The sequence below is a fragment of the Triturus cristatus genome, chromosome 10, assembly GCF_964204655.1.
Source record: "Triturus cristatus chromosome 10, aTriCri1.1, whole genome shotgun sequence".
NCBI lineage: Eukaryota > Metazoa > Chordata > Amphibia > Caudata > Salamandridae > Triturus > Triturus cristatus.
The window spans coordinates 974,205,103-974,228,915 of record NC_140593.1 but is presented as its reverse complement, the minus strand read 5'-3'; the positions used below and the strand labels follow the sequence as shown (position 1 = coordinate 974,228,915).

General features: G+C 40.5%; 1 protein-coding gene across 2 annotated transcripts in view; it reads left to right on the top strand.

Annotated features, from left to right (window-relative positions):
* Positions 1-23,813, top strand: part of CRHR2 (corticotropin releasing hormone receptor 2) — a 1,438,337-nt gene that overhangs the window by 814,285 nt on the left and 600,239 nt on the right. For both annotated transcript variants that reach the window (XM_085628878.1, XM_085628879.1), the window contains one exon: positions 20,114-20,199. In XM_085628878.1, coding sequence (XP_085485004.1) covers positions 20,114-20,199 — 86 coding nt within the window. The remainder of the gene's footprint in view (positions 1-20,113; positions 20,200-23,813) is intronic.

Here is a 23,813-nt window from a genome sequence, read left to right as displayed (position 1 = left end):
AGAAAATGGCCACAGCACAAGCCCCAATGGCAGAGGGCATGTTTACAAACAACCCTGCACCATGTGCCAGGTCACATGGGGCATGGATGCTTGGGGTGCCTCATTGCAGTGGCCCAGGGGTGACTGGGCTCTGCTAGGGGCCCCAAAGTCCCTTTCTGACAGTCTTTCTATGGCAGTCGGACCACCATGAAAAAGCTGTTTGATTAGGACATCCTAATCCCATCAGTGGTGCCTGAGCAGGCACCGCCTCTATTGTAGGGACTATGATCCGACCGACAGTCTGATGGGCTCAAAGCAACGGTCGGTCCCTCCAACCGATGCAGTCTAACCAACCACATCATAATATGAAGGTGGACCGCTCAGCTGGATGTCGGTGGGACTGTCACTGGAGGCCTGTTGGTGGCGGTCCCGCCGACATCCTAATCAGGCCCTAAGTGTTTTTGTGTCTGAGAAATATGTTAAGATATGCTCCTTTGAACCTATCCGGTAAAGCTCCTAGGGTAGCTAGTAGGAAGCTTTGTACTTCCCTGATTAACAGAAGCTGGACAATTACAGAATTTTAACTATTTTATTTAGCAGCTTCAAAGTCGCCTGATTCCTCATTCTTGTTAGCCATTTTGTAAAGATACCCCTCAAACATTAGGTAGCAGGCTTCACAGTCAAATTCCATGGCTCAAATTGTTTTAAGTATGTAAAATTGAAGACATTACTAGTACTTTGTCAGGAATAAACATTATGGAATGCCAAATTAAAGTGGAAGTAATAGTCTTTGTACCTATTTGGACAACACAGCTGTGCTTGCAGAGTTGCAAAAGGCGGCATAACTAAGGAATCTGGAAGATAGAGAAGCAAATAGATATAGAGGGTTTTATGCCCTTCATTGAAATCCAAAATGTAATATTGAGGCTACAGTGTGCTTCTAAATATTTGCAATTACAGATTTTTTGGGTGGGTGGAAGAGACATAAGGGATTATTTGCTAAAGTTGTTCGGTCCCTGTGAATCGGGGGTACATAGATAGAGTGTATAATCTTTTGTTGGATTTAGACATCCCTGATTACAATAACCTTTTGTGGAAGTGACAGCAAGATCTACAAACTCCAGTAGATGAGTACACTGAGATAAGATCAGGGGCACTGTAATTATGTGCTTCTGTGACAATGTATTTTTCTGCATAATTAGCATAATTATAAATCGATAATTTGCTGCATAATTAGCAAAGTTTATAAAAAAAATAGTTTCTAGCTCAAACTGGTCAAAAGATATTAAAATTAGGCAACACCTGTTGTTACACAATGGAGGGCCTATCACAAAGGTTGACTGGTCATCTTTCACCTGCTTATTGCTGTATTTGGGTGTTCAACTTGTACTAATGAGGTCACACTATTGCCCAGAAAGTGTTAATAAGCATAATGATGACAAAATATTGAAGTAATATTATCACAAAATGCAAAGCACTAAGCCGCCTAAATTGCCTTTTCTTCACAAGTCATTTAGTCAAACCTGATGCCTAATTTGTATCTCCTCGTCACATAATTTCAGCGGACCTGGTTTATACTATAGTAAGGAATAATTATGTAAGATCTCAGTAGAATCTAGTGATCAATGTACCAGATATGGCTTGTTGGTGGATACCTGGAGGCATATGTTCTAGGAATGTATGTTAATTAAACGTTTCTGGTCATAGGTGTATAAACATCTGGTACATTTGCCACATCCACAGCTAGAAGACAATTCTTTTGATGCCCTAATTAGCAAGATAAGTGACCTAATTATCGTCTCCCGGAAAAAGAATCTTACCTCTTTTTTATTTACCCCTTTTTTTGGATCACAATTGTCGGCCCCTTAATCACCCAGAAATGGAGAAATCATCTATATATGGAAAATGGGAGTGGGAAATGAAGAAGAGTATGAGGTTGTAAGAAACATTCATCCTACAAAGACATTTGTAAAAGCTTGTGAAATTATGTGGAAGTTTTAAAAAGGCATCAATAATTGGTAGATGTAAATTCCATTTACTAAATTAGCTTTGTTTTTTAAAAAATGTGGTGTAGATCATGTGTACATATATTTGTATTTTGTCTACTTGCTGACTCAAATCAATAGATTTAAAAATAATTAATATGTCTGCTGCCAGGTGACATCCACGGCTACTGATAGTGCTCGAGTTCTCCATATATTAGCACCAATTGTCTACTGATGTAGATATGTTGTCTTCATCTAATCTTACATGGATGCTGTTTCTGACCTGTTGGGTCATTGGTTTTGGCAGGGTTTATTGAATATGCCTTGGTATTATTAGATCCCTTTTGAGATTTTTGGCATACTTTCCATTTGCCTTCGTCAATTTTCACATGCCTTTGTTGATGTATGATATACATTTTTTCAGCATGTCTTTGACATAGTAGACCTCACTATTGAACTTGTCCAATGAACAAAAGGATTAAGCCGTTCCAAAGCCTGCAAGTTGCAAAATTATAGGCATTGCAATTAAAAAATTGAAAGCCACTATTTGCAAAAGCTGCCAATGTGTTTGCATTAGACACTTTGCAACTCATTACCTATTGTTAGAAAAGGGTAGCATGAAAAAGGCAGCCACCCTCCCTTGCATATGCAAATTTCAATTGAATGTTTCAATGCTTTGAGGCCTCAATTGCTATTGTAAACTGGTATTTGGATATTGACATCTGAAGAGGGTGAAATCCATTCACAAAGTGGAAACTGTTCATGCGGGACAGGTTTCATCCTGTTAAGGTGGACTTTGGGCATTGTTATGAGCATATAGTGGACCAAGGGACCGTTGCATGCTTACCCCAATGCCCTTCACAACATGACAATGCTTGTTCCGTTATAGCAACGTATGTCCCTTTAAATGGCAGGGGCTGCATAGTACAAAAGTGACAAAAACTGTGGAATATTATTTGCAGTGTGTGTGGAAAACAGAGTATTGAGAAGAAATTGATAAGAAATGTTGCACTCACTTATTGTTTTATATTGCCTGTAAGATGATCACAAGTGGTAAACATATTAAACCTAATAATTGTGTTCCATGTAAATCGTCTGGCTCTTCCTTTCCAAATTCTTTGCTACAAATTTCTAATCTGCAGCATCTCTGATATACTTTCTGAAACTACTAAAAGCATCTTGCTTTTATTATCAATATCTCCCCATTTTTCCTAAGCCTTTATTCTAACACATGTTCATTGTTAGCTTGCAGGAGGCACCTGGAGGTAATTTGGCTCTTACGGTATACTCTACATGAATTTTGAGAGAATTCACAGTTTTAAGCCAATTGTGTTTAATTTCACTATGCTCTCCTTACCAGTTCATTACATGTTTTTAATTATATTACTCATGGAAAATGCAACTCATTGTTTTTTGTAATCTCCTAAGAAGATTTAAGGTTGGCTAAGTGCCAAATTGATAAATGATGCATAGTCTGGAAACAGTAGATTGCTCATCATAATTTGATATGTCAAGAATATTGAGATGTGTCTTTACATCTCTGAAATCTGTGCCAACATAACTGAGGAGACATTCTTAAATGGAATGTTCCAAATGAGGAAAACACATCACACAAATTGGATTAGAACAATGCTCATAGAGAAGTATTTTTAACACCAAAATATAGCTACATCATGATGGCTAATCCCTCTAAGGCCCACGGTTCATATTGGGGTTCCATTTATTGTGTGGGGGTGAATCCTCAAACAATCGGACAAGGCCTTTCAGCCTCTCCTGGAATGTATAGAAAAATAATTGACTCTTTTTAGGGTATTGTTACCATTCCAGTACATAAAAGGGGTTGAAACAACAAACTTTGAGCTGCCTACTGTGAGTTATAGAGCACTCCTGAAAAGCAAGCTTCAGCTTATAACTATCTACAATGTCTAAGAGCACAGACCTATTTAATGATGGACACGTATACAGCAGGTTTCTCCAACCTGTTGATCACAAGCTACCAATAGCTTGCAAACACGTAAAAGCAGCCTTGAGTTAATTTTTAAATAAGCACTGGGCCAATAAATAAGTGCTGTGTTTCCCTCTTGAAGTTAACAGAAGGCTGTGTTTATTTTACATAATTGTCAGGCTGCAGATAGCAGGCTTCGATAATGAACAGTGCCCCACTCCGCGTTATGACCCAGAGTGGGGCTCATGAGTGATGAACTGAAGCACTGTGGTATTTATCTTTTTTTAAAAGTCATTTTCCACACAATATTGGAGGTGAGAGCAAAATGATGTTTCTGAATGCTTTCAAATGGGAGAAAATTAAAACAAAGAGTTAACTTAATGATCGATTTAAATGTTAATTTTGATTTGCTCCAGTTTCACAGTGTTGCATTTACACACATCAGGCATCTTGCTCCCAGTGGCCAGCAGACACTGTGCCATATTGGTAACTTAAAAATACAGTCATTTTTTGTTTTATGGGTGAAATTTAAAGTGAAGAATAATGCTTCAATTAAACATTAAGTCTTAATGCTTTTCTCCACGTTCAGCTAAGCCAATTACATCTCAATGTTTTATGAAGCATGTCTCTTCACTTTCAATTCCTCCCATAAACAAATAGCTGTATTTTCCTGTTATAGATAAGGCACCTGTTCAGAGACCACTAGGAGCAGGAGGCATGCTGTCTGTAAACAAAACACTTTGAAACAGGAGAAGGTTACAATGATGACTATTATGGAATCCTTGCAAACAATGTTAACCCTTTCCTTTAATTTTCTTTTGTGTTGAAATTGTTTATTGCATTTTATAGATATAATATAATACAAGCGTGTTTAATACAAAAAGAGGAAATACATTGCAATAATGGTATAATATTTCAATATATTAATTCACAAAGATATATATGTCATTAAATCAAATTTAGTATACAATACTCTATGAAAGAAATAGACAAATATGAGATACAAGATATGAAATATGAGATAGGCATCATGCCTCTTCAGTGTTATTACACAAGCAGGTAATAATAAAGTTGAGAGATAGAAGAAAGCATAGAGATAATTGCAAGAGAATAAGAGAAAGAGAAATAAGAGATATAGGAAGGAGAAACGAATTATGATACTGTAATATCCACTATAGGATGAGCAACATTGTCTATCACAGAGTCAATATTGATTTGTAAAATGGGGTTCCATACTTGATTAAATACGTCTGTCTGGTCCTGCAAAGTATAAATGACTTTTTCATAGGAGGCAGTTTGAATCATAGTCACCAGCCAAGACTCTTGAGAAGGTGGAGTCGGAGATTTCCATTGTCTTAGAATACATATTTTAGCTGCAGCTAGGGCAGTATGTAAAAGAAGGCATTGTGGTTTGGAAAGATGTGGTGAAGATCGTAAATCATGCAAGAGGAAGGTAGCTGATGTTAACGGTGAACCTAGAGGCAGAGTATGTTGTAAAACCTGACCTATGTAGGACCAATAGGATTGAACCATTGGGCAGGTACATATAATGTGGATTATATCGCAACCAGGGGCATCACATCTCCAACAATTGGTATGAGGTAGAAGTCCAGCTTTATTTAATTTTACTGGAGACCCAATGCCTATCATGTAAAATTTTGAATAAGCAAAACTTCAGTCGTGCGTCTCTAGCTCCTCTATTTAGATTTTCCAGAAGTTCAATCCATTCATCATTATCATAAGTAACCGATAGACGTGTTTGCCATTTGAGACGAAGAGCACATGATAAGGGTTGGGAGAATGGTTGTGATGTAAATAGTTTGTATAAACCAGATATAACCCCTTTATGTGCCCCCCAAGTGTAAAGGTAAGAGACTATTGGTGAAGTTTGAAGTGACCATGGTTGTGGTCCTAGAATTTGTTAAGGCAAAAATGGAGTTGTCTATAATTTGTTGCTTGATGAAGTGGAAGACCAAATTCCTCGGTCATTTAATTTTCACCCATTTCCGAGTATCACATTAACACACGGCAGGCATCTTGCTCACAGTGGCTGGTAGATACACACCATATTTCTAACAAACAAATACAGACATTTTTGAAAGGGAGAAATTTAAAGTATAGAAAAATGTTCTATATTATGAACATTTCTGCAGAACATTTTCTGCATTTTTTCATTTTCCCACTTAAATAAATGTGCTGTATGTTTGTGTTATACATGTACAGTGCCACATGTGGTAAAAAGTATTTCCTGGGATACGAGTGTATACGACACAAGCTCTCAGTCACCCATACACATATATTCCATTGATACTCACACCCAAAGACCATACTCTCACTAACGCACATGGCAGCCCTGTCATAGTGCCCGTAGTCATTTATTTTGTTTAAACTATAGTACCTGGCTGAGTCAGTTGTAAGAGGACGCATTTTTCGAGGATGTTGGATAGGAGGGAGAGGTTGGAGACAGGTCTGAAGTTATTCAGGTCCTTGAAGTCAAGGCCTGGTTTTTTATTAGTGCCGTGACTTGGCCAACTTTAAGGCATTCAGGTATGATGCCGGTTCTCAGGGAGCTGTCAATGATCCTGCACCAGAACGGGGCTATGGAGAGTTTTAGTTTTTTGATCAATTGGGTGGGTATAGGGTCAAGGACGTGAGAGGCGGGATTGGAGGTGGAGATCAGCTTGAGGAGCTCGGCTTCCGGGATGGGGTTGAAGGACTTCCATGTTTTCGTGGGGTGCATGCACGTGCTTTCTATTGTCACTGGGGGCAGGCTTTTGCAGGCGGGGTTTACGTTGATGTCTAGTGAGAGCTCAATCTTGGTGATTTTTTTCTTCGAAGAAGTTGGTGAAGTTTTCGCACAATTCCTTGGAGGCCTGCATAGAGGATTCAGGGGGCTTGGAGATTTGTTGCTTGATGATCTTAAACAGTTTGTTGGGTCTGGTTTTTGCGTTTTCCAGGGCAAAGCAGAAAAAGGTGGATTTTTTGCTGCTGGTGTGTTTTTTGTACTTCCTTCGAGCTGCTTTGAGTTGTTCGAGTAGGCTTGTGGAGAGGTTGCTCCTCCATAGTCTTTCTGTAGCTCAAAGTTGTCTCCTTTCGTTGTTAATGTCCGTGTTGAACCAGGATCTAGATGGGATGTTCCTAGTTTTTTTCTAGTTTCAGGGGGGCTACTTAGTCTAGAATGGATGTCAAGGTTGTGTTATAATGGGCAGTGAGTTCTGTAGTGGATAGATCATCCGCGGAGGTAGTGAGGAGGGAGTTAACCCTTTCCTCCAGGTCAGTCATGTTGATCTGAGTGAGGTTTCTGGTCCATTTGTTATTGTCTGTAGAACAAACTGAGCCATTATTGATTCATTCTAGTAGTCCATGATCTTGTTTGAACTGAGCAGTATAGACAGAACAGTGTTCAGTCTTGAACGCATTTCATCAAGTGCCACGTTTTCGGGGAATTATGAAACGTAAGAGGCTAGAGGTTTTCCATTGATCAGTCAAAAGGTTATTGCAAGTCATGGTGCCATGATTGAAAAGGTTCAGTCACCCATACATTGACTCCTGGAGTGGTAAATGATCAGCATTCTTCTACTGGACAAGCCTTGGGTGAGAGTATGAATGTATTGGGAATTTAGTTTTGGGACTGGATCACAAGGTCTCCAGTAATCGTGATTAAGCAGTTAATAGGAGCTATCTATCAAATCAAGACTAGAGTATGAGATCCTCAGATTGGGGGTATTTCACCCAGAAACTCCAACTGCTAAAAACAAGTGCGCTGGTATTGGTAAGTCCTTCGGAGGATCTACTGGGTATTGATTTTGGGTTCTCGTAACAAGTCCCTAAGTAACTGCAGAGATTAAAAAAGTGATCAACCCACAGAAAATTTTCTAAAGGGGACAAACATTTTTCCCAGTGCCCATAACATTGTTGTATCTAAATGAAGATCACACAAATTTGAAGCTGCCAAGGAAACATATAGCTAAGCACTTTTCTTAAACAGTCTATTTAAATGTCAATTGAATTACAGTAATCATCCACATTTTTCCCTGTGGATTCAGAACATTTTGCAACTGTGCCACCCTCTGTGATTTAATGGTGAAGTTATATAGATGAAATTTGAGGGGGGTACGGTCATTAATAACTTGATAGGCTTAGGTGGTAAAAATACCTTCCAAGGGCTACCAAAGAGACTGACATCTTGGGACCTCTCCAACTCCTGTAGGTCAGTCAACCTATGTGAAGCAAACAGGACAAGCTCTTGCAAGTGGCACATTTCTCATTTAATGTCCTATATAAACATTATTCTTCTTGGTTTATCGCCTTCGGTGGAGATGCCTGGTGATTTAATCAATTACCACATTAAATGTTACATTTTGTTTTGTATTTGTTTTCATTTTTATCTAATTGCTGTCTGCTCCCTTTGCAACCAACTGAGCAGGCATTCCTTTAATTCAGTTGTTAGCAATTTATTCTATTGTAATTGCGGTCATTAAACCTAATTGGAAAGAAAAACAACAATCCAACTATATTCCAAATGTTCAGCTTGGCAGGGGATCTCTCTTAACTAGCCTGAGTGGAAGATTTGCCTTCATTACAATAATGACTAATAGAGAGACTAAGCTGCCTTCTCATTACACAACTTAACATTCTCCAAGCAGGTTGCGTTGTTAATTGCTGCTGTGCTGCTGAAAATACTCAGGGGTGAAAGAATGCTTTCTGGCTCACCCTAATATAAACCGGTGTCTCACTGTTTAGGGCCTGCTATTATCTGGGTGTTGGAAGCTTAGCAAAAGTTTGACACACCTACCCCTTGTGGTGGTGAGAGGTTCTGGCGAAATGCTATGTACATTTTAATAAACAGGTACTTCTTTATTCTGATCTTCAGTATTGTCATTCCCTCCTTTACTACTGCCAAGAAGGCCACACAAGTATGTATTAGAAAAAATAGAGCTGTCCAATCTCCATATACATGTCACCTTCATCCTCCTCCACAGACCATGATTAGGTATTTTCTGCCGGTATACAAATTATTACTTGGAAATCGCCCACCACCCGGCTGCGAAAGAATCAAGCAAATGCTCTGATTGTAGACAGATGTAAAAATATGTGGTTCAAAATGTGAATTTTTCAAGGAAAGGCAGATGAATTTCAACAGAGTCCGATGATCATAACAGCCTTGACTGCTAACTTTATGTTTACTAAAAACCTTTCCCAGTACTGGCTTTTGTTAAGGATTATTTATTTGAGGTGCGCTAGCCCACTTTGTTCAAGTCAAGCGAATTAAGCCTTAACTACCAGAATCCTTAAGTAATGGAAGAGCAAGACAGACAAAGTGAATTGGAAGCTCTAGGGAAGAAAACTTATTTAGACATGTGGAGGGCTCCTCGGTGTGAGGTTGCTGAGAATTTTGACGCTCGAGGCCATCAATGTCGAATGGACATATTTGACACCAATCCATTGTAGTGTAAAGCACAAAGGATTATTCATCATCTTCCCTTCCAATTTGATAATTTTCTGATGTATAGTTACTTAGAGCAGGGGTTGAGGCTTGAATGTATCCAGAGAAGATGAAGTGTGCTCAGAATGGTTGCATTTACCTGTAACATTGATTAAGATCACAAGCAATTTTTCAAACAGATAACAATGCAGAAATTGTCCAACGAAGAATCCACAGCTTCGACAATGCTACCATGTGCTTCTGGTTTATGTTTCCAAGTTTGGACATCTTTTTGCTCCAAGGTCTAACTTAGACTTCCAGTGAAGAATCTTTGCATAGTGGATGCTATAGCATTTTCACAAATTTTCTTCTAAGTGTGGACACGTTGTATGGATTAAAGTAAAAATCTTGAGCCTGGGCTAAGACTGATCAGTAGCAGGAATATGTTGAGTACACTTAGGTGCACTTGATGACCCTGCTGTGGAACTGGCAAAATGTGTTTGCAATGAGCTCTAGGGATGTGTGGTGCCCATAACATGGGGAAGCCAGACAACACTTTCTAATCTATGTGCATGTCACATATTCTTAAGAATAGCCTATGCCTTTATTCCCCATATAGTCCATCTCCCCATCAAATGTATAGAATTTCTTGCTAGAGGAATGCCACACCAGCTGCCTCTTTTGAGAATGCTTGGAAATGCCTCCATGGGGGTGGGGAATACATACAAGCCAAATGCCTTGAAACTTCACAATCACTTTATATCTGACCAACTTTCCATAATAGCTACTCTTTTCTATCAACCGACTAGGACCTCATTGGATTCCACTTTAAAGGGAGGTGTACAAATAAGTACTTTGCGGACAGGCATTGAATTCCGTCACTTTTTAAAGTCCAGCGATGGACCATGAAAGTCTTAGAACTTGAGACTATTATTCTGGCTGCAGAGAGACACATGTCTGCCCTGCCGATGCTAGTTAAAGGATCACAGAAAAACTTTAATTTCTCAAAAGGTAAGTGCTGATCTCCAAAAAACAGAAATAGGCAGTTTTTTCCTCACTTGGTGATTAGAAACTGCAGCAATACTACCTGCCAGAGCCAACGACCACTTCTGATAGCTTGCAACTTGTAGGTTCAGTGTGCACATAGTCCAAGAAGCTGAAAATAGTCCTTCTTTCATAACCTTTTATAGTTTGTAGAAATAGAAGATGGGCTGCCAATACACTGAATGGGGACTGATCTCTGAATTTGTGGCCCCTCATGCAGGCCACTATGCTGCACCACTCTCCAGCAAAAACACAATTTACAAGACAGCTTGCAAAGCCGATAGCACAGCTGACACTCATGAATAGGCATTCAGGTAGATAGTTATAATGGAAAATTTAGGGAGGAGAACAATAGAGAGAATGAAGTAGAGACAACTCAGGTATTTAGGGATTACGTCCATGATACATATATCCAGCACCAGGCTTATAGGTGAAGGGTTGGTAATTAAAACATTCTCTGGAGAATATGAATTTGCCACACTGCCAGGCTAGGATAAACAAATTGAGATTGAAGAATGACCTCAGAGGAGAGTGAAACTGCTCTAGTCCGACTGCATTCAGGAAAGGAATTTTCACGTAATAGTTTATTCCAAATCCAATACAAATTTATTCTGCCTTTCTGTAAATTGGTTCTTCTTATTTACCACAAACTCACTCTAACTAACACAAATAAAACTGGTCTAATTTTCCCTTTTCTAACGGTGACTAATGTACTGAAATCTGATTTCATTTATCCTGACCACCATACTATCATACAGTTTACTGTTTACTAAGCCAACTTGGTGCACGCTAATCTTCCTTCTATGAAGTTCTAAATTAAGCATATTTAAACTTCTGCTTCAACAAAGAGAGCATGCTTTTCAGAGCAAAAAGGGTAGTAATGGGTTTCCACCCAGCTGTATGGCATTCTCCATTACATGATGTGGAAGGGATGAGCAGTGTCTGTAACAAATGGAAAGTTGACTGACAACCACACAATTGCCTTTGACGACAGCTGTCTGCAGCGACAGGAGGGCCTAATAAGAAAGGAATTGTCTACCATACATGTAAGCCCTGCACCTTACACTGTCTGTACTATAATTCCTTTTGGCGTTACAGTCCCAACGATTGGAAGGCAAATAAAAATAAAACATGGAGCAGTATTTGTTAGTCTAATCCTTGCTCTTGAGAAGCACAGTCGTATCTTATAAATGCGTGCCAGAATATTGGCTGTGCCAAAAAGCGCTTTGAACCTCTCAGGAGGGAAGAACATCATATGCCTCTCTCCTGCTGAGCAGTTTCTTTTTGCTCAAAAAGACGGGCGAAAAGGAAGCTTAATGGTTGTCAGCGCACTCTTGACAGGGGCAGGTCTCTACTAAGGCGGAGGAGCGTCGCCCCAATGCTTTCTCACAGTTCGAGAAGCAGAAAGATAAAATGGTAATAACTTTCAGTTATTACCATTTTATGCTTGGTAGCGGGCGGGCGGGCGGGTGGTCAGGGCTGCTCTGCGAGCAGGGGAGGGGAGTGGTGTGCCCACTCCTGCCCCAAGTGCACAAAGACTGTTTGCTGGGCCCTCTGGGGCCACTAAAACCAGTCATGCACACTCTGCCCTTCCTCATGCAGGCTGCAATGCAGCCTACATGGAGAACATGGCCTCCCCATAAGCGCCTGGCTGGGCGCCGTCCCAACCAATCACAATGCTGCTTGCAGCATTGTGATTGGCTTTGGGGAGGGAGCCTAGCTGCCTGCTTTCTGTTCCTGCCGAAGGCAGGAAAGCAGCAACCGAGAAGACACGGGACCCGGCCGGCGGAAAGGTGTGTTTAAATTATTATTTTTTTAATTATTAAATTAAACCGCCCCATGCGACCTCCCCTGCAACGCCCCCTTCCCGCGTCTGCCCCCCCACCCGAGAGCCATGCCAGCCGCGACTGACTCATTTATTGATATTCTCTTCTGGAAACACAGATTTGCAAAGTCTCATAATAGAATTGCGTATATTGTTGCATAAAGATATTTAGTTTCTTAGAAGTATTTTCTGAAAAGGACACCAATCTCTCAACCACCTTAGCTGACATGCTTCATCGTTGAAGCTTAGTCTCACCTGCAAACAGAAATAATGTTTGGTTTATCACACGATTACTTAACCTGATATTTTTGTGTGAGTTGACCTACTGTATTAAATAATGTTTCATTTTGTAGAGATTTTATATCAATGTGTATATATTCCACTTGTGTGGAGTCCTTTCTTACAATTAGAATTTAGTGTTGGATGGCCAAGGTATTTTATTTGGGCATTCTCTGGGACTGCATGACTTCTTCCCTTTCCATCCTTTACTTGTTGTACTTTGCTGATAATGTCTATGCATTGGTAGTGTAGAGTGAAATGTAAATAGATATATAGCCCTGAGTGAAAATGTTTTTTTTTATTAAAAGGGAGTCCAACGTTCAACATTTATTGACAGATCAAAATTAATTGTTTCCAGTCAAAAAATATAAACAATACCTCTTCTCTTAAAAATGTAAATACATTAATTAAATTAATTAAAAAAATATTATAATATAAAAGATAAATGATAAAAGGTATGTTTTACCAATGTTCATAAAATGAAATACATTAAAAGGATAAACAGAATAAACATTTTGCAGTAACGCTCATAAACACTTGGCCAGAAGAGTTTCAGCATTTCTTTTTGTCAGATGGCCCATACTACTACAACTTGGATGGATTCTCTCTTGCAGATCTTAGGAGCATTGACTCAAACTGAGATTGTCAAACTTCTGCATAAAGGAGTGATCCACCTGCATCTGGGCAAAACAGATTCATCAGTGCCGATAAACAAATTGCACCTCAGTGTTGTCAATAGAAGAATCCCAGCGTGCAGTGAAGGCAGCAATAGGGAGTGCTTTCCTAGTTATCAAACCAAAAACTTGTCAGGTCAAACACACAAGTTCAATAAATAAATCTGGGATCATCCCCAGGAAGTTGCAGCACAGAGCAGACAAGCTTAACTTAGGGAAAATTAATTAAGCATTTTGCAGATCCAAAATAAAAAGTCAAAACACTATAGAAATACTACATTTGTATAAAAATAAAAAAATAATAAGAAAGGGATGCAAAATTATTAGAATCCAATCAAAATCAGTGTTACAGGCGATATGGATTTTCAAAGTTTTAGAGCAAGTAACAAGAAATGTAAAGTAAAGTGCAAATCAGAAGTCTCTGTTCATGGCTGAAAGGGACCTAGGCATGATTTTAGGATGACCATGAAGAAGCGGAGGGCAGCTACACAAAGTGGGTCATCCCGGTCAAAGAGTTTACCTTCTGACTTAGGGCCTGATTTAGATCTTGGCAGATGGGTTACTCCGCCGAAATATATATCCCATTATATCCTATGGGATTTATATTTCGGCAGACGGGATATCTGCCCACAAAGATCTAATTCTGTCCCTTAGTCTATGTTTTGGATGCCCAAATGCTCCAGTGTGGCACGTTTACATGTTGAATCTAGTGAAGGACTTTCAAAGTTGGATTAGCCTTCCATGTGCTCCCATTGGATCCTTGGGGTTTGGTGGGAAAAGCTCAGAGCAGAAAAACTCAAATTTTGCATCTGCTGAATTCCTCTCGTCAGTGGGATACCTTTCATTCTTTCGACCAGTAAATATTTCTACTTTCAGACTTAGTGTCTTTTTTGGTGCTCAATACACTCAGACAGGGCAAGCATAGAGCTGTATCCAGTGAATTCCTCTTCAGACGGGACACATTTGCCACGAGTTCCCAGTGAAGTTCCGGAGGTCTTCTTAGTCCAAAAATGATCTGAGTCACAACTTTTCCTACATTCTCCAGATCAGTTCCTTTTTGCCTTTTCTAAGGCTTCTGAGACTGTAGAGAAATCACTTAGCTGCCAGGTTTCATAAAAACAAACAAAACCAGCAGGGTCCAGTCAGGTCCAGTTGTTACTGGTAAACTTGCTATTGCAGGTAAAAGGTCTTGTGGAAGTTGTTGTGTCCCTGTAGACATAGAGGTGAGCCAACTGACCCTTGAAGTCCATTTCTTAGTCATGAGAACAAGTGTGTTAGAAAGTGGGTTACTAGCAGTGATAAGTAGGGACTTACCTTTAGTAATAATTATCCCATTGCTCAACGCTTGGTAGCTGGCAGCAAGCAGGCAGGCGTAGCTTAGGAGACAGGTAGCTAAAGCATTTAAAAACACTAATACATAAAAAAAAAGTACCAAACAGCACACAATAAAAATCCAACAGCAATTAATTAAAAATTAACTATAGTCATATGAGCAAATAGATACCAAAATGACACAAATCCAATGTACAGAACCAGAGATATGAATTTTTAAATAATAAACACTTTGTAGTGCTTGAAAACCTATAGTGCCAATTTGGGACATCTGGTCACGCTTGAGTGGAACACAGACAAAGTTTGAGGAAGACTGCGAAAGGGCCGTGGATGGATACACTAACCGGGAGATCTCAGTCACAATTGTAACTTTGCACTCAGTCATTTTTCTGGAGCTTTTTCTGTCGATGTCAAGCGAGGCTCCTCTTCATGCTAGATTTACTTCAACGTCATGGGTTTGGGTTTCTGGGAGGCCTCAGTGAAATCCTGGCAGTCTGGAGCTTCAGAGCTTTCAGTGGGACGAACTTGAAATCCAGGCTGGGTCACTGTGCGAGGTCGCTAGCTTGACCTCTACATAGATTTGGTCACCTGATGGACCTTTCTGCTGTAAAGTTCCCAAAAGTCACCAAACTTCTGGATCTTCTTCCAGAAGGTCTCCTTGAGGGTTCAAATTATTCACAATACCAACCAAGGGTCTAGATTTCTGAGATGGTCCTTAGGATGCTGGGATACAGATCCTACAATGCACCTGGCCAAATCCTAAAAAGTCCGCTGGACGCATTCCGGATGGGGACGTCTTGGTGGGGATGGTGCAGGTGGGCTCTGTTAACCTGTAGCTTGCAGGGAGTCCACTCCTTAATCCTTATTGGAGCAAGGAAAAGTCCCTGGGGCTGTAGTCCCAGAATGTGAAGCAGGTGCAGTTCTTCAGAGTTTAGACCTTTGAGGTGCATATCAGGTTTCCAGCAGAGTAGTTCTTCTTGTAGTTTCAGGCAGTAGATCTGAGCTGCTAGGCAGCTCTTCCGTTTTTGGTCTCGCCTGGTGTAGGCTGCGCACATGCGCAGTCTCGCTGGTGAGATTTAATGATACAGGGATTTTTTAGTAAAGGGCATTAAGCCACGCCCCTCTTTTCCATTTGCTGGCGTCACCGTTTATGCTAAAGGGTGGCCAGCAATTGGAAAAGAGCTATTGGTGACGTATTTGCTCTGCTTTCTGAGCCGTCCCATTTGGACGGGCTCATCTGCCTTCCTTTTGTTGTGAAAGGTTTCTTATCTTTATGGGGCCAAACACATGGCCCCAAAAAGATAAGAAACCTTTTAGCAGGCGAGGCCGTCCAAGTGGGACAGCAGAAAAAGCAGAGCAAATACGTCATGCGAGCGCTTGTTGTCATCCTTATCAGTAGTCGCCTGTTTTTGGGTTATTTTGTTGCTCGGTTTGACACATCAAACAACCTGGGTAACTTTTTGTCATGCCTGCCAGTCTTGCATATATTTTTTGCCATGTCTGACTCCCTTGAACCTCTTTTTTGCTGCTCTTTTCAGCCATACCTCCCAGAAGGACACAGCCCTCTTTTGCCCAGAGAGTGTGGGGGCTCTGGCCGTTTTATCTCATCGTCCCTTTGTCGCTTTCTGCTGCACCCGCTGCTGTTGCACTGTGTACTTTACCCCTTCACAGACCCAGTCCCTTGAGCGCCTCCGTCTCCCCGGCTGCCTCCCCGCTCTCCTGCCGCTGCCCACAGCTCGCCGTTAATTGAATCGTGTCGGCGGCCCATTGACGGCTCTGCTTCAGCTTCAGGCGATTTCAAACTGCAAAAGTGATCACTGAGGCCAGATCTGAGGGAAAATAAATAGCAGCCGCAGCCCCGGGATTAACAGCAAATGGAGTGGGGCAGAGGGAGGAGGGAGGGGGCGGAGGGACAGGAGAGAGAGGGGAGAGGAGATGGAAAGAGAGGACACGGTCCGAGAGAAGTGGAAGGAAAAGGGAAATACACAAAAAGAACGTAGCTCCAAAGTGACGACATTTTGTTTTAAAAAAATGGCAAGCTGCCTGCTGCGACCCACAGGATGTCATGGGGAATGTTTCTCTTTCTTGTAATAATTCATTAAATTTGATGTATCAGTTTTTTTCTTATGCTGTTTTCCTTCTCATTTTTTTGTGTTTTACCTGCTTATAATTCATATTGTATTTTTAGCATTTGATATTTTTGTGCAGATAATTGATAAATGATCGTTTGCTTACAATTGTTAAAAATGTATTAAAGAATTGAAAGACAAAAAAAATAAATCGGTATCTGAGAACACACGTTGAGAAGATGCTTGGTAAGGTATCATGGCCCCTAATGCAAGCAATGACAAGCATTGGCATAGCCAATAGGTCTCGCCCTTGGGACCTTATAAGTTTTTAGTTATCCAGCACAATATCCTTGGTGCAACAACATCAACAGTTGAATGGCTAAACACTTATAAGCTCCCAAAGGGGAGACCTATTGGTTATGCCAATGCTTGTTTCTACTGTTCTTGGGCGACAAGCAGGGGGGGACCCCTGACCAATGGCGTACAGTGTGACAGCCAGACGTATGACAACTTCCTCCAAAGTGTGGCATATTTGTGTCCCAGAAAGACATATCCTTCCAAAATAGTGAAACTTTCTCTTGACGGTTACGAAATGGCTAAGCCGCCCCACTGGCATGGCTAAGTTTCCTTAACACTCCCTTCCCAACCCCTCGGCTAGTCAAAATACAGGGGATCCTGTCTGGCTGGGGGGTTCACGATGTGGGGGTGCGCCTGTGCTGCCCTAAACTGTCATTCCCTCTTTGAAGACCAATTTGGCAACTCCACCCCATCCTGCCTTTTACTCTGCAGCTAGCAGTTCACAGGAAATCCTTTGTCTCTAGTCAGGCCACTTCACACCTCATTAGGACATTTTGGCTCAGCCTGGCGGGGTCTGGCCAATTAGAGCAGGGCTGCTGGAAAATTGGATTTCGGCTTACTGAAAAGAAAGTTCTATAACGTATTTTCTTTGACAGTTATAATTAATTTAACAGTGGGAAGTTGTTGTATTTATTCTATCATTTTGATACTTTGAAGTATATGTTTAGCTCCTTTCTTTCAATACTTATTCTTTAATGAAAGTATTCCCATGTTCGCCTATAGATCCATTGTGCTACAATGTGGAAAAACAAAATTGGCAGTATTTTCCTCACCAGAGTAAATAAAACATACTTTATAATTTCCTTGCTTATAGTTACAAGGCACCCTACCCCTCAGGCACCTAGGGGAGACCTTATGGGTGACCTATATATACAAATTAGGGAGTTGGTTTTTTGGAAGTACCTTTAATTCCAAAGTCAAATTTGCTTATAATTTAAGTTTAAAAGCAGCCTGCAAGGCAGGGCTGGCTTTTAAAATGACAGCAAGCACCACTGCAGTGCACACACTAGTGCAGGAAACCTACTGGGCCCCCAAGCCTATTTGCTCTATTATATACTAGAGACTTATAGGTAGTTTGAATCCCCCTTGCCGTATTATATACAAGGGACTTACAGCAGTCTGTCATTGCCAATTGTAATTATAGCTAATTGCCATATACTAGCACTGGCCCTGGTTAGCAGAGCCCAGGCCACAGTCAGAGTCCGAAAACCAGCACCTCGTAGTCAAAATGGAAGCAAAAAGTGGAGGGACTCTGCAAACAGGTCCTGATTTCTCACACAGTGGAAACAGGCCCTTCCCTCAAATTTCCACATAGATCAAAAACAGCATGTTCAGTCGTCTTCCTTCTTCTACAGGTCCAGAAAGTGTTCTCTTGAGCTATGGAGTGATGCACTATTTTTGTAGAACTCAAGCCAGAGGGTGGGGTGACTCCTGGACACTCACTAACCAAGCTATCCTATTGTGCATTATTCTGAAAAAAATTCCTACTTGGCAGAACTCTTTTGCTCTGGGAGCAGGCTGGTGGACCAGCCACTGGTGTGTTGAAGGAAATGTCTAGTCTCATCATCCACAGCCACACCAAACTGGTTCAGAAACCAGATCTCACTCCCACTGTGATGGCGCCAAATTGGCTACACTGTATTCTAGGATCAAAAGACATGTCATCCCCCATGTCTCACTAAGCACTTACATATGAATGTGGTTCCTTTCAGTTAATAAAGTTCCTGAACCCTACCCTTTCTGAGCTGAGAGGAGGCACATACCTCACAATCAGGCCTCTCTGCCAAAAGAGGCCTAAAGAATTGTCTAAGACATTGTCTCTGCCCTGGCAGCAGTTTTCACACCTCATTAAATGGAAAGTTCCTCCTATTTTCTGTGTGAACGAGGCTCTTGCTAGCAAACATTACACAAGATTGCTTAATGTAAAAAGTAAAGACATTTTAAGTAATGCAAAATGGGAAAATGATGTGAATTGCACTTGCGTATATAAAGTCAGACGCCTGGCCTACTAGTAACCTCTTTGCAATCTGTTCACTTTAATTGTGTCTAAACCGCATAGGAGGCAGACCCTTTTAAGTCAAGGTAACAAGTTATAGAATTTCGTTCTGCTAGGAAACAGGTGTGGATAATTGCCATTTCCCCTTTAAAAGAAAAAATGTTAAAAACTCATTTCTGTTGTCTAGGTTTTCTTCCTCTGTTTTCTCCCTTAACGGTCATCGCCGCAAGGCTGTTTGGTCCTTTTTCAGGAAAATGTAAATAGGGCAACTCACTCACTCGCGAGCCCTCTCACTCACTCACTTTAAATGGTTTTACAGTGACTCTGCTATGATAAATAATAGATGTAAGACAGTTTGATAAACAAGGGCGGTCCAGGCGCTGATTTATACCATATTAAAGCCATTACTCCGTGTGTTGCTTCAGGGTGACGCTGTGGCATTCCTGTTACTTCTGTGTGTATTTAATTTGACTATAATTAGTTTAGACCCTTGTGTGCGCACCCAATCCTTGTCTAATTTACTGTAGAAACGCGTTAGGAAAGAAAATGAGCGTCGTGGCCTTTAGACTGCAGTTACTTGACATTTAAAATGACTGTTCCATGTCACGGTAGAAGGCTATCAAAAGGGATTTTTATTCGTTGCCTCTTGCACTTTGACTCAACACTATATTATGAGTTTCTGGATCGCTTTGGAGCTTGTACAAAATAATGGCACTTAACGCAATCCGGTTTGAGCCCTGTTTGCACCGGAAGCAAAGTAAATGATGTCTTTGTAGAATAACCCAAGGGCATCTTAATCGCTAATAACAATAATGTGTTTCTTTTTACAGTGCTTAATGCAGCAGTTTTCCTTTTCCTAGGCACTGTAAATAATAGGTCTTATTATTACTTATTTCAATGACACACAATATATCGGCTTGAAAGGAGAGTGTTTGTTCATATTTGTATTTTGGGTACTTGTATTTTCTTCATGATTCTAACGCCTTGTTATTCGACCTTACGTTTTTTTAAACCTGGTTAATGACCTGCTCTTAGGCATTGAAACTTATTACCGTAGGATTATTTGCAAATGTTTGCCTTCATTGGGCTCTTCATAAAATGTCGTCACTCAGTAATATATTCGAATTATTTTTATATTCAGAAAGCTGACTCGTGAGGTATATGGTGCAAATGTAATTTTAACATATTTCATCTCTGTTTCAGGAAATGTTTACAGGGAATGTCTGGAAAACGGGACCTGGGCCTCCCGGATGAACTACTCTCATTGTGTGCCTATCTTGGTTAACAAGGTGCGTATGCCATTATATTTCCATTTAAGTGTTGAATGTGCTATATTTTTCCAAACCAAATCTCAGCACATGTGTGTGACCCACAGCTGCTGCTTGTGAAGGGCATGCACATTGTGAATGCCGTGGATGCACCCATCAAATATGTGCTTTCACTTTATCACTTTACAGGATTATTGATTGTGAAGATTCCTAGTGAAAAAACAAACACAACATAACTTTTTTTTTTTCATTTTGCGTTTCATGGTGAATTTCACAACCTCGGACAAGCAGGGGAGCAGAGCACAGTGGGTCTCTTATGGGGATGAACCTTTGACAAACGTGTGACTACAAGGCCTCCCCCTCAAAGCCCCCCCTTGGGAGCTGACGCCCTGTTTTAGCCAGGGTAATTCCTCTAAGAAAACAGCTGCAGGTATTAGACTTGTCCCTTTAAAAAATATTTTTTGTGTGATACATGTTAATTGCATGACCACTCTGCACTCACGTCTTTGGGGGAAGTGACCTCTTCACATCCCACCCTGACGAAAGCCCTGGACCATTAAATAGGCCAGTAGCAAGGGTTGAAACATGTTGGTGTTTAGTTTAGGGTCATAGGACCATCATGTGCTCCACCCCACTATGGTCAGTTTTTAACCTTCCCTTTCCATTAATAAAGGATACTTTAGGAGCGGGGGAGGAATTTTATCTCAACGTTACGCCCCATTAGACAATATCTTTATAAGTGCTCCCTGAAACACGGTTGAGCCCACCCTGACCTTTAGGAGTCGGGGTGAGCCCGATGATGAAGCATGTCACTATTAGAGTGAGTGAGGGCTATAATAACAAAAGGGTCTTTCTCCCATCCCACCCTTTAGTCAAGAGGGGTCACTAAATAAGGGATGCATAGACTGTGTTAGGTGTTTTTCCCCACTTAAAGCACCCCCTCTTTCATCTGTTGATTTTTTCCCTCTCTTTTTCTTGTCACTTTGAGCCATTCTGGTTCTAGGAGAGATATCTATTTGTAATACCAAGTATACATAGGGAGGATATATCCCTTCCCACCTCCACAGCGAGGACCTCTCTACCCTTGCGAGACCCCACCAGGGCCCTGAAGCTTTGTGATACAGAATTTCACAACAGTACATGCTGTCTTTGAAATGGTACACTATCTATTTGCCTGGTACTTTATCTATTTGCCTGAGCTTAGGCGAGGGGGTAGAAAAATACATAGGAAAGGCTAATAACAGATGTATGTCAGGATTCCACATGAGAGTGAAGTTTTTAGTTTAGTAGGGTCGAAGAAAAAACACTGGATCTCTTTTAAAAAAAAGATTTTATTGAGCAGAGCATATAGGAAAGGCAATTCATGGTTAGATAATACAGTAACGAAAACGAATAAAAAGAATGACCAGATTAAACTCGTTGAATACATTTCGAAAAAAATCATCCTTTGATATACCTCATTATTCAGTTTGTTAAACATAATACAAAAAGTTTATGAACCTAAATCCTAATCTTTACCTAATAATGCTTATATCATCCATTAAAAATGTCAAAAAAGTTAAGTTCAGCAGTCCGCAAAATATTTCCAAATCGCGGACATTTTTGTAGGAGCCCACACGCGTTTAGCATAAGCTTCTTCAAACTTTTAAGTACGCCTCATTTTGCTAAACTATTTCTCATGAAGCGAAGCTTCCGGTAATTTCCAATTTTGTAAAATTAAAGAGCGAGCGACCAACATTGAAATAGCTAAAAAGTACCCCTCAAATTTAGACAGCGTATCCCCGCGACTTGTTATACCAAAAAGGGCATCCTCTGCTATTGGAGCAAACGGTTTCTGAATTGCCCGACTAAAGTGCCCAAAAATTCTTTCCCAAAACGAACCTAGTTTAGGACAGGTAAAAAATATATGCCGCCATCCCCCTTCAGTTGGGGTAAGACAGCGGAAAAACCTGTTTTCCACCTCAGGATAAATTCTATTTATGGCCTTTGGAGTATAGTAGGCCATCCAATGAAAAAGAAAGGCCATTCTTTTAAAATTGGTGGCTCTCAAAGCCTTATTTCCAGTGATGGATATTGTTTGCCATTCTTGACTGGAAAAGGATCATTGGGTTTCTAAAGCAACTTTCTCCAGAAACTCACCCACCAAAGGAGATTCGCTTTGGGCTCATAGCAGGCGATACCAGTTACCTACCCCACTAACATTTACGGAAAATAGGGCGATAGCTGCCTTAGAAGGGGGATAACTTAATATTAAATTATATTTATTTAGAAAACAATAGCTTGTTCCGATCAAGACATCTAGTCTGGACTTCTTCCTAAGTGATCATCCTATCCTGAATAAAAAACTGACTCACTACCCCCATCCCAGAATCCTTCCAGGGTCTAAGATGAGACGAATGAATATGAAGACCTAGGTCTTTACACTCACTTATTGTTAAGGTATGGAAGCCAGAAATCCCGTTCTGTTTTAAAAAAAACTGCAATCTACTTGACAGATCCAGAAGCATTTTGTACCTAGTTTTTTGGGGGAGTTTAGAACTTTTAAGAAAAGTGGGCATCTGAGTTCCTGCTTCTTGAATCATCTTTTTAACAAAAAAATTATCTAAACGTCCTGTATTGGACAGTAAGCAAGCTACTAAGTCCAAAAATGCTGACTCGTAATACGTACGAATATGAGGTAGTGCTAAGCCACCGAAGTTTGTATCCAGTTGTAAAACTGAGAGTTTAACTCTAGAAACCATCTTATTCCAAATAAATGATCTTATCATAGAATCAAGCCCGTTAAAATAACTAGCATTAATCTTAATAGTAATGTTAGAAAAAAGAAAAATGAAAAGAGGTAATATGGACATCTTAATAAGCGCCACTCAACCTATCAGAGTTAACGGAGGGCTTGCCCATTTTTCCAGCAATTTATGCATTTTATTACTAGTTGAATCATAGTTCAGTTTAACGAGCTGGCCATATTACCCTGTAACAAATAGCCCAAGGTGACATACAGGATCAGTATGAAGAGCCTGCTGTTTCAAATTTTCTGGCAAAAACTCGGCATCCGTATTTACTATTATAATCTCTGTTTTAGTTGGATTAATTCTGTATCCCCTAACTAGTTCAAATTGTCTGAACTCTGCCAGAATCCGATCTATGTTGGGCTTTTCGGGACAGAGATATACAATGGCGTCATCTGCAAAGAGCTTTAGTTTGGCCATATCTGAAATCGGGGCTGGAATATTCATATTAACTCGTATTTTAATAGCTGGGGGTTCTATGAAAAAAGTCAATAATAAGGGAGATAAGGGGCACCCTTGCCTGGTCCCCCAGTTAACATCCACTAACCCTATTTGATTGCCATTGATGACAAGCTGTGCCTGAGCCCCTTGATAAATGTTTTGTAACATGGAGATAACTTGAATCGGAAAACCAAACTTTTCGAGCCCCAAAAATAAAGCATCCTAATTAACTAAATCAAAAGCTTTTTCCACATCAACCATCATGATGCAGGCTGATGTCTTATTGACATTAACATAATCTAGTGCTTGAATCAGAAACCCTGTATTCAAGGCCATTGTTCGTCCTGCGACAAAGCCTGTTTAGTCGACATGGATTACTTGCTGAGCCACAAGCGTAAATCGCTG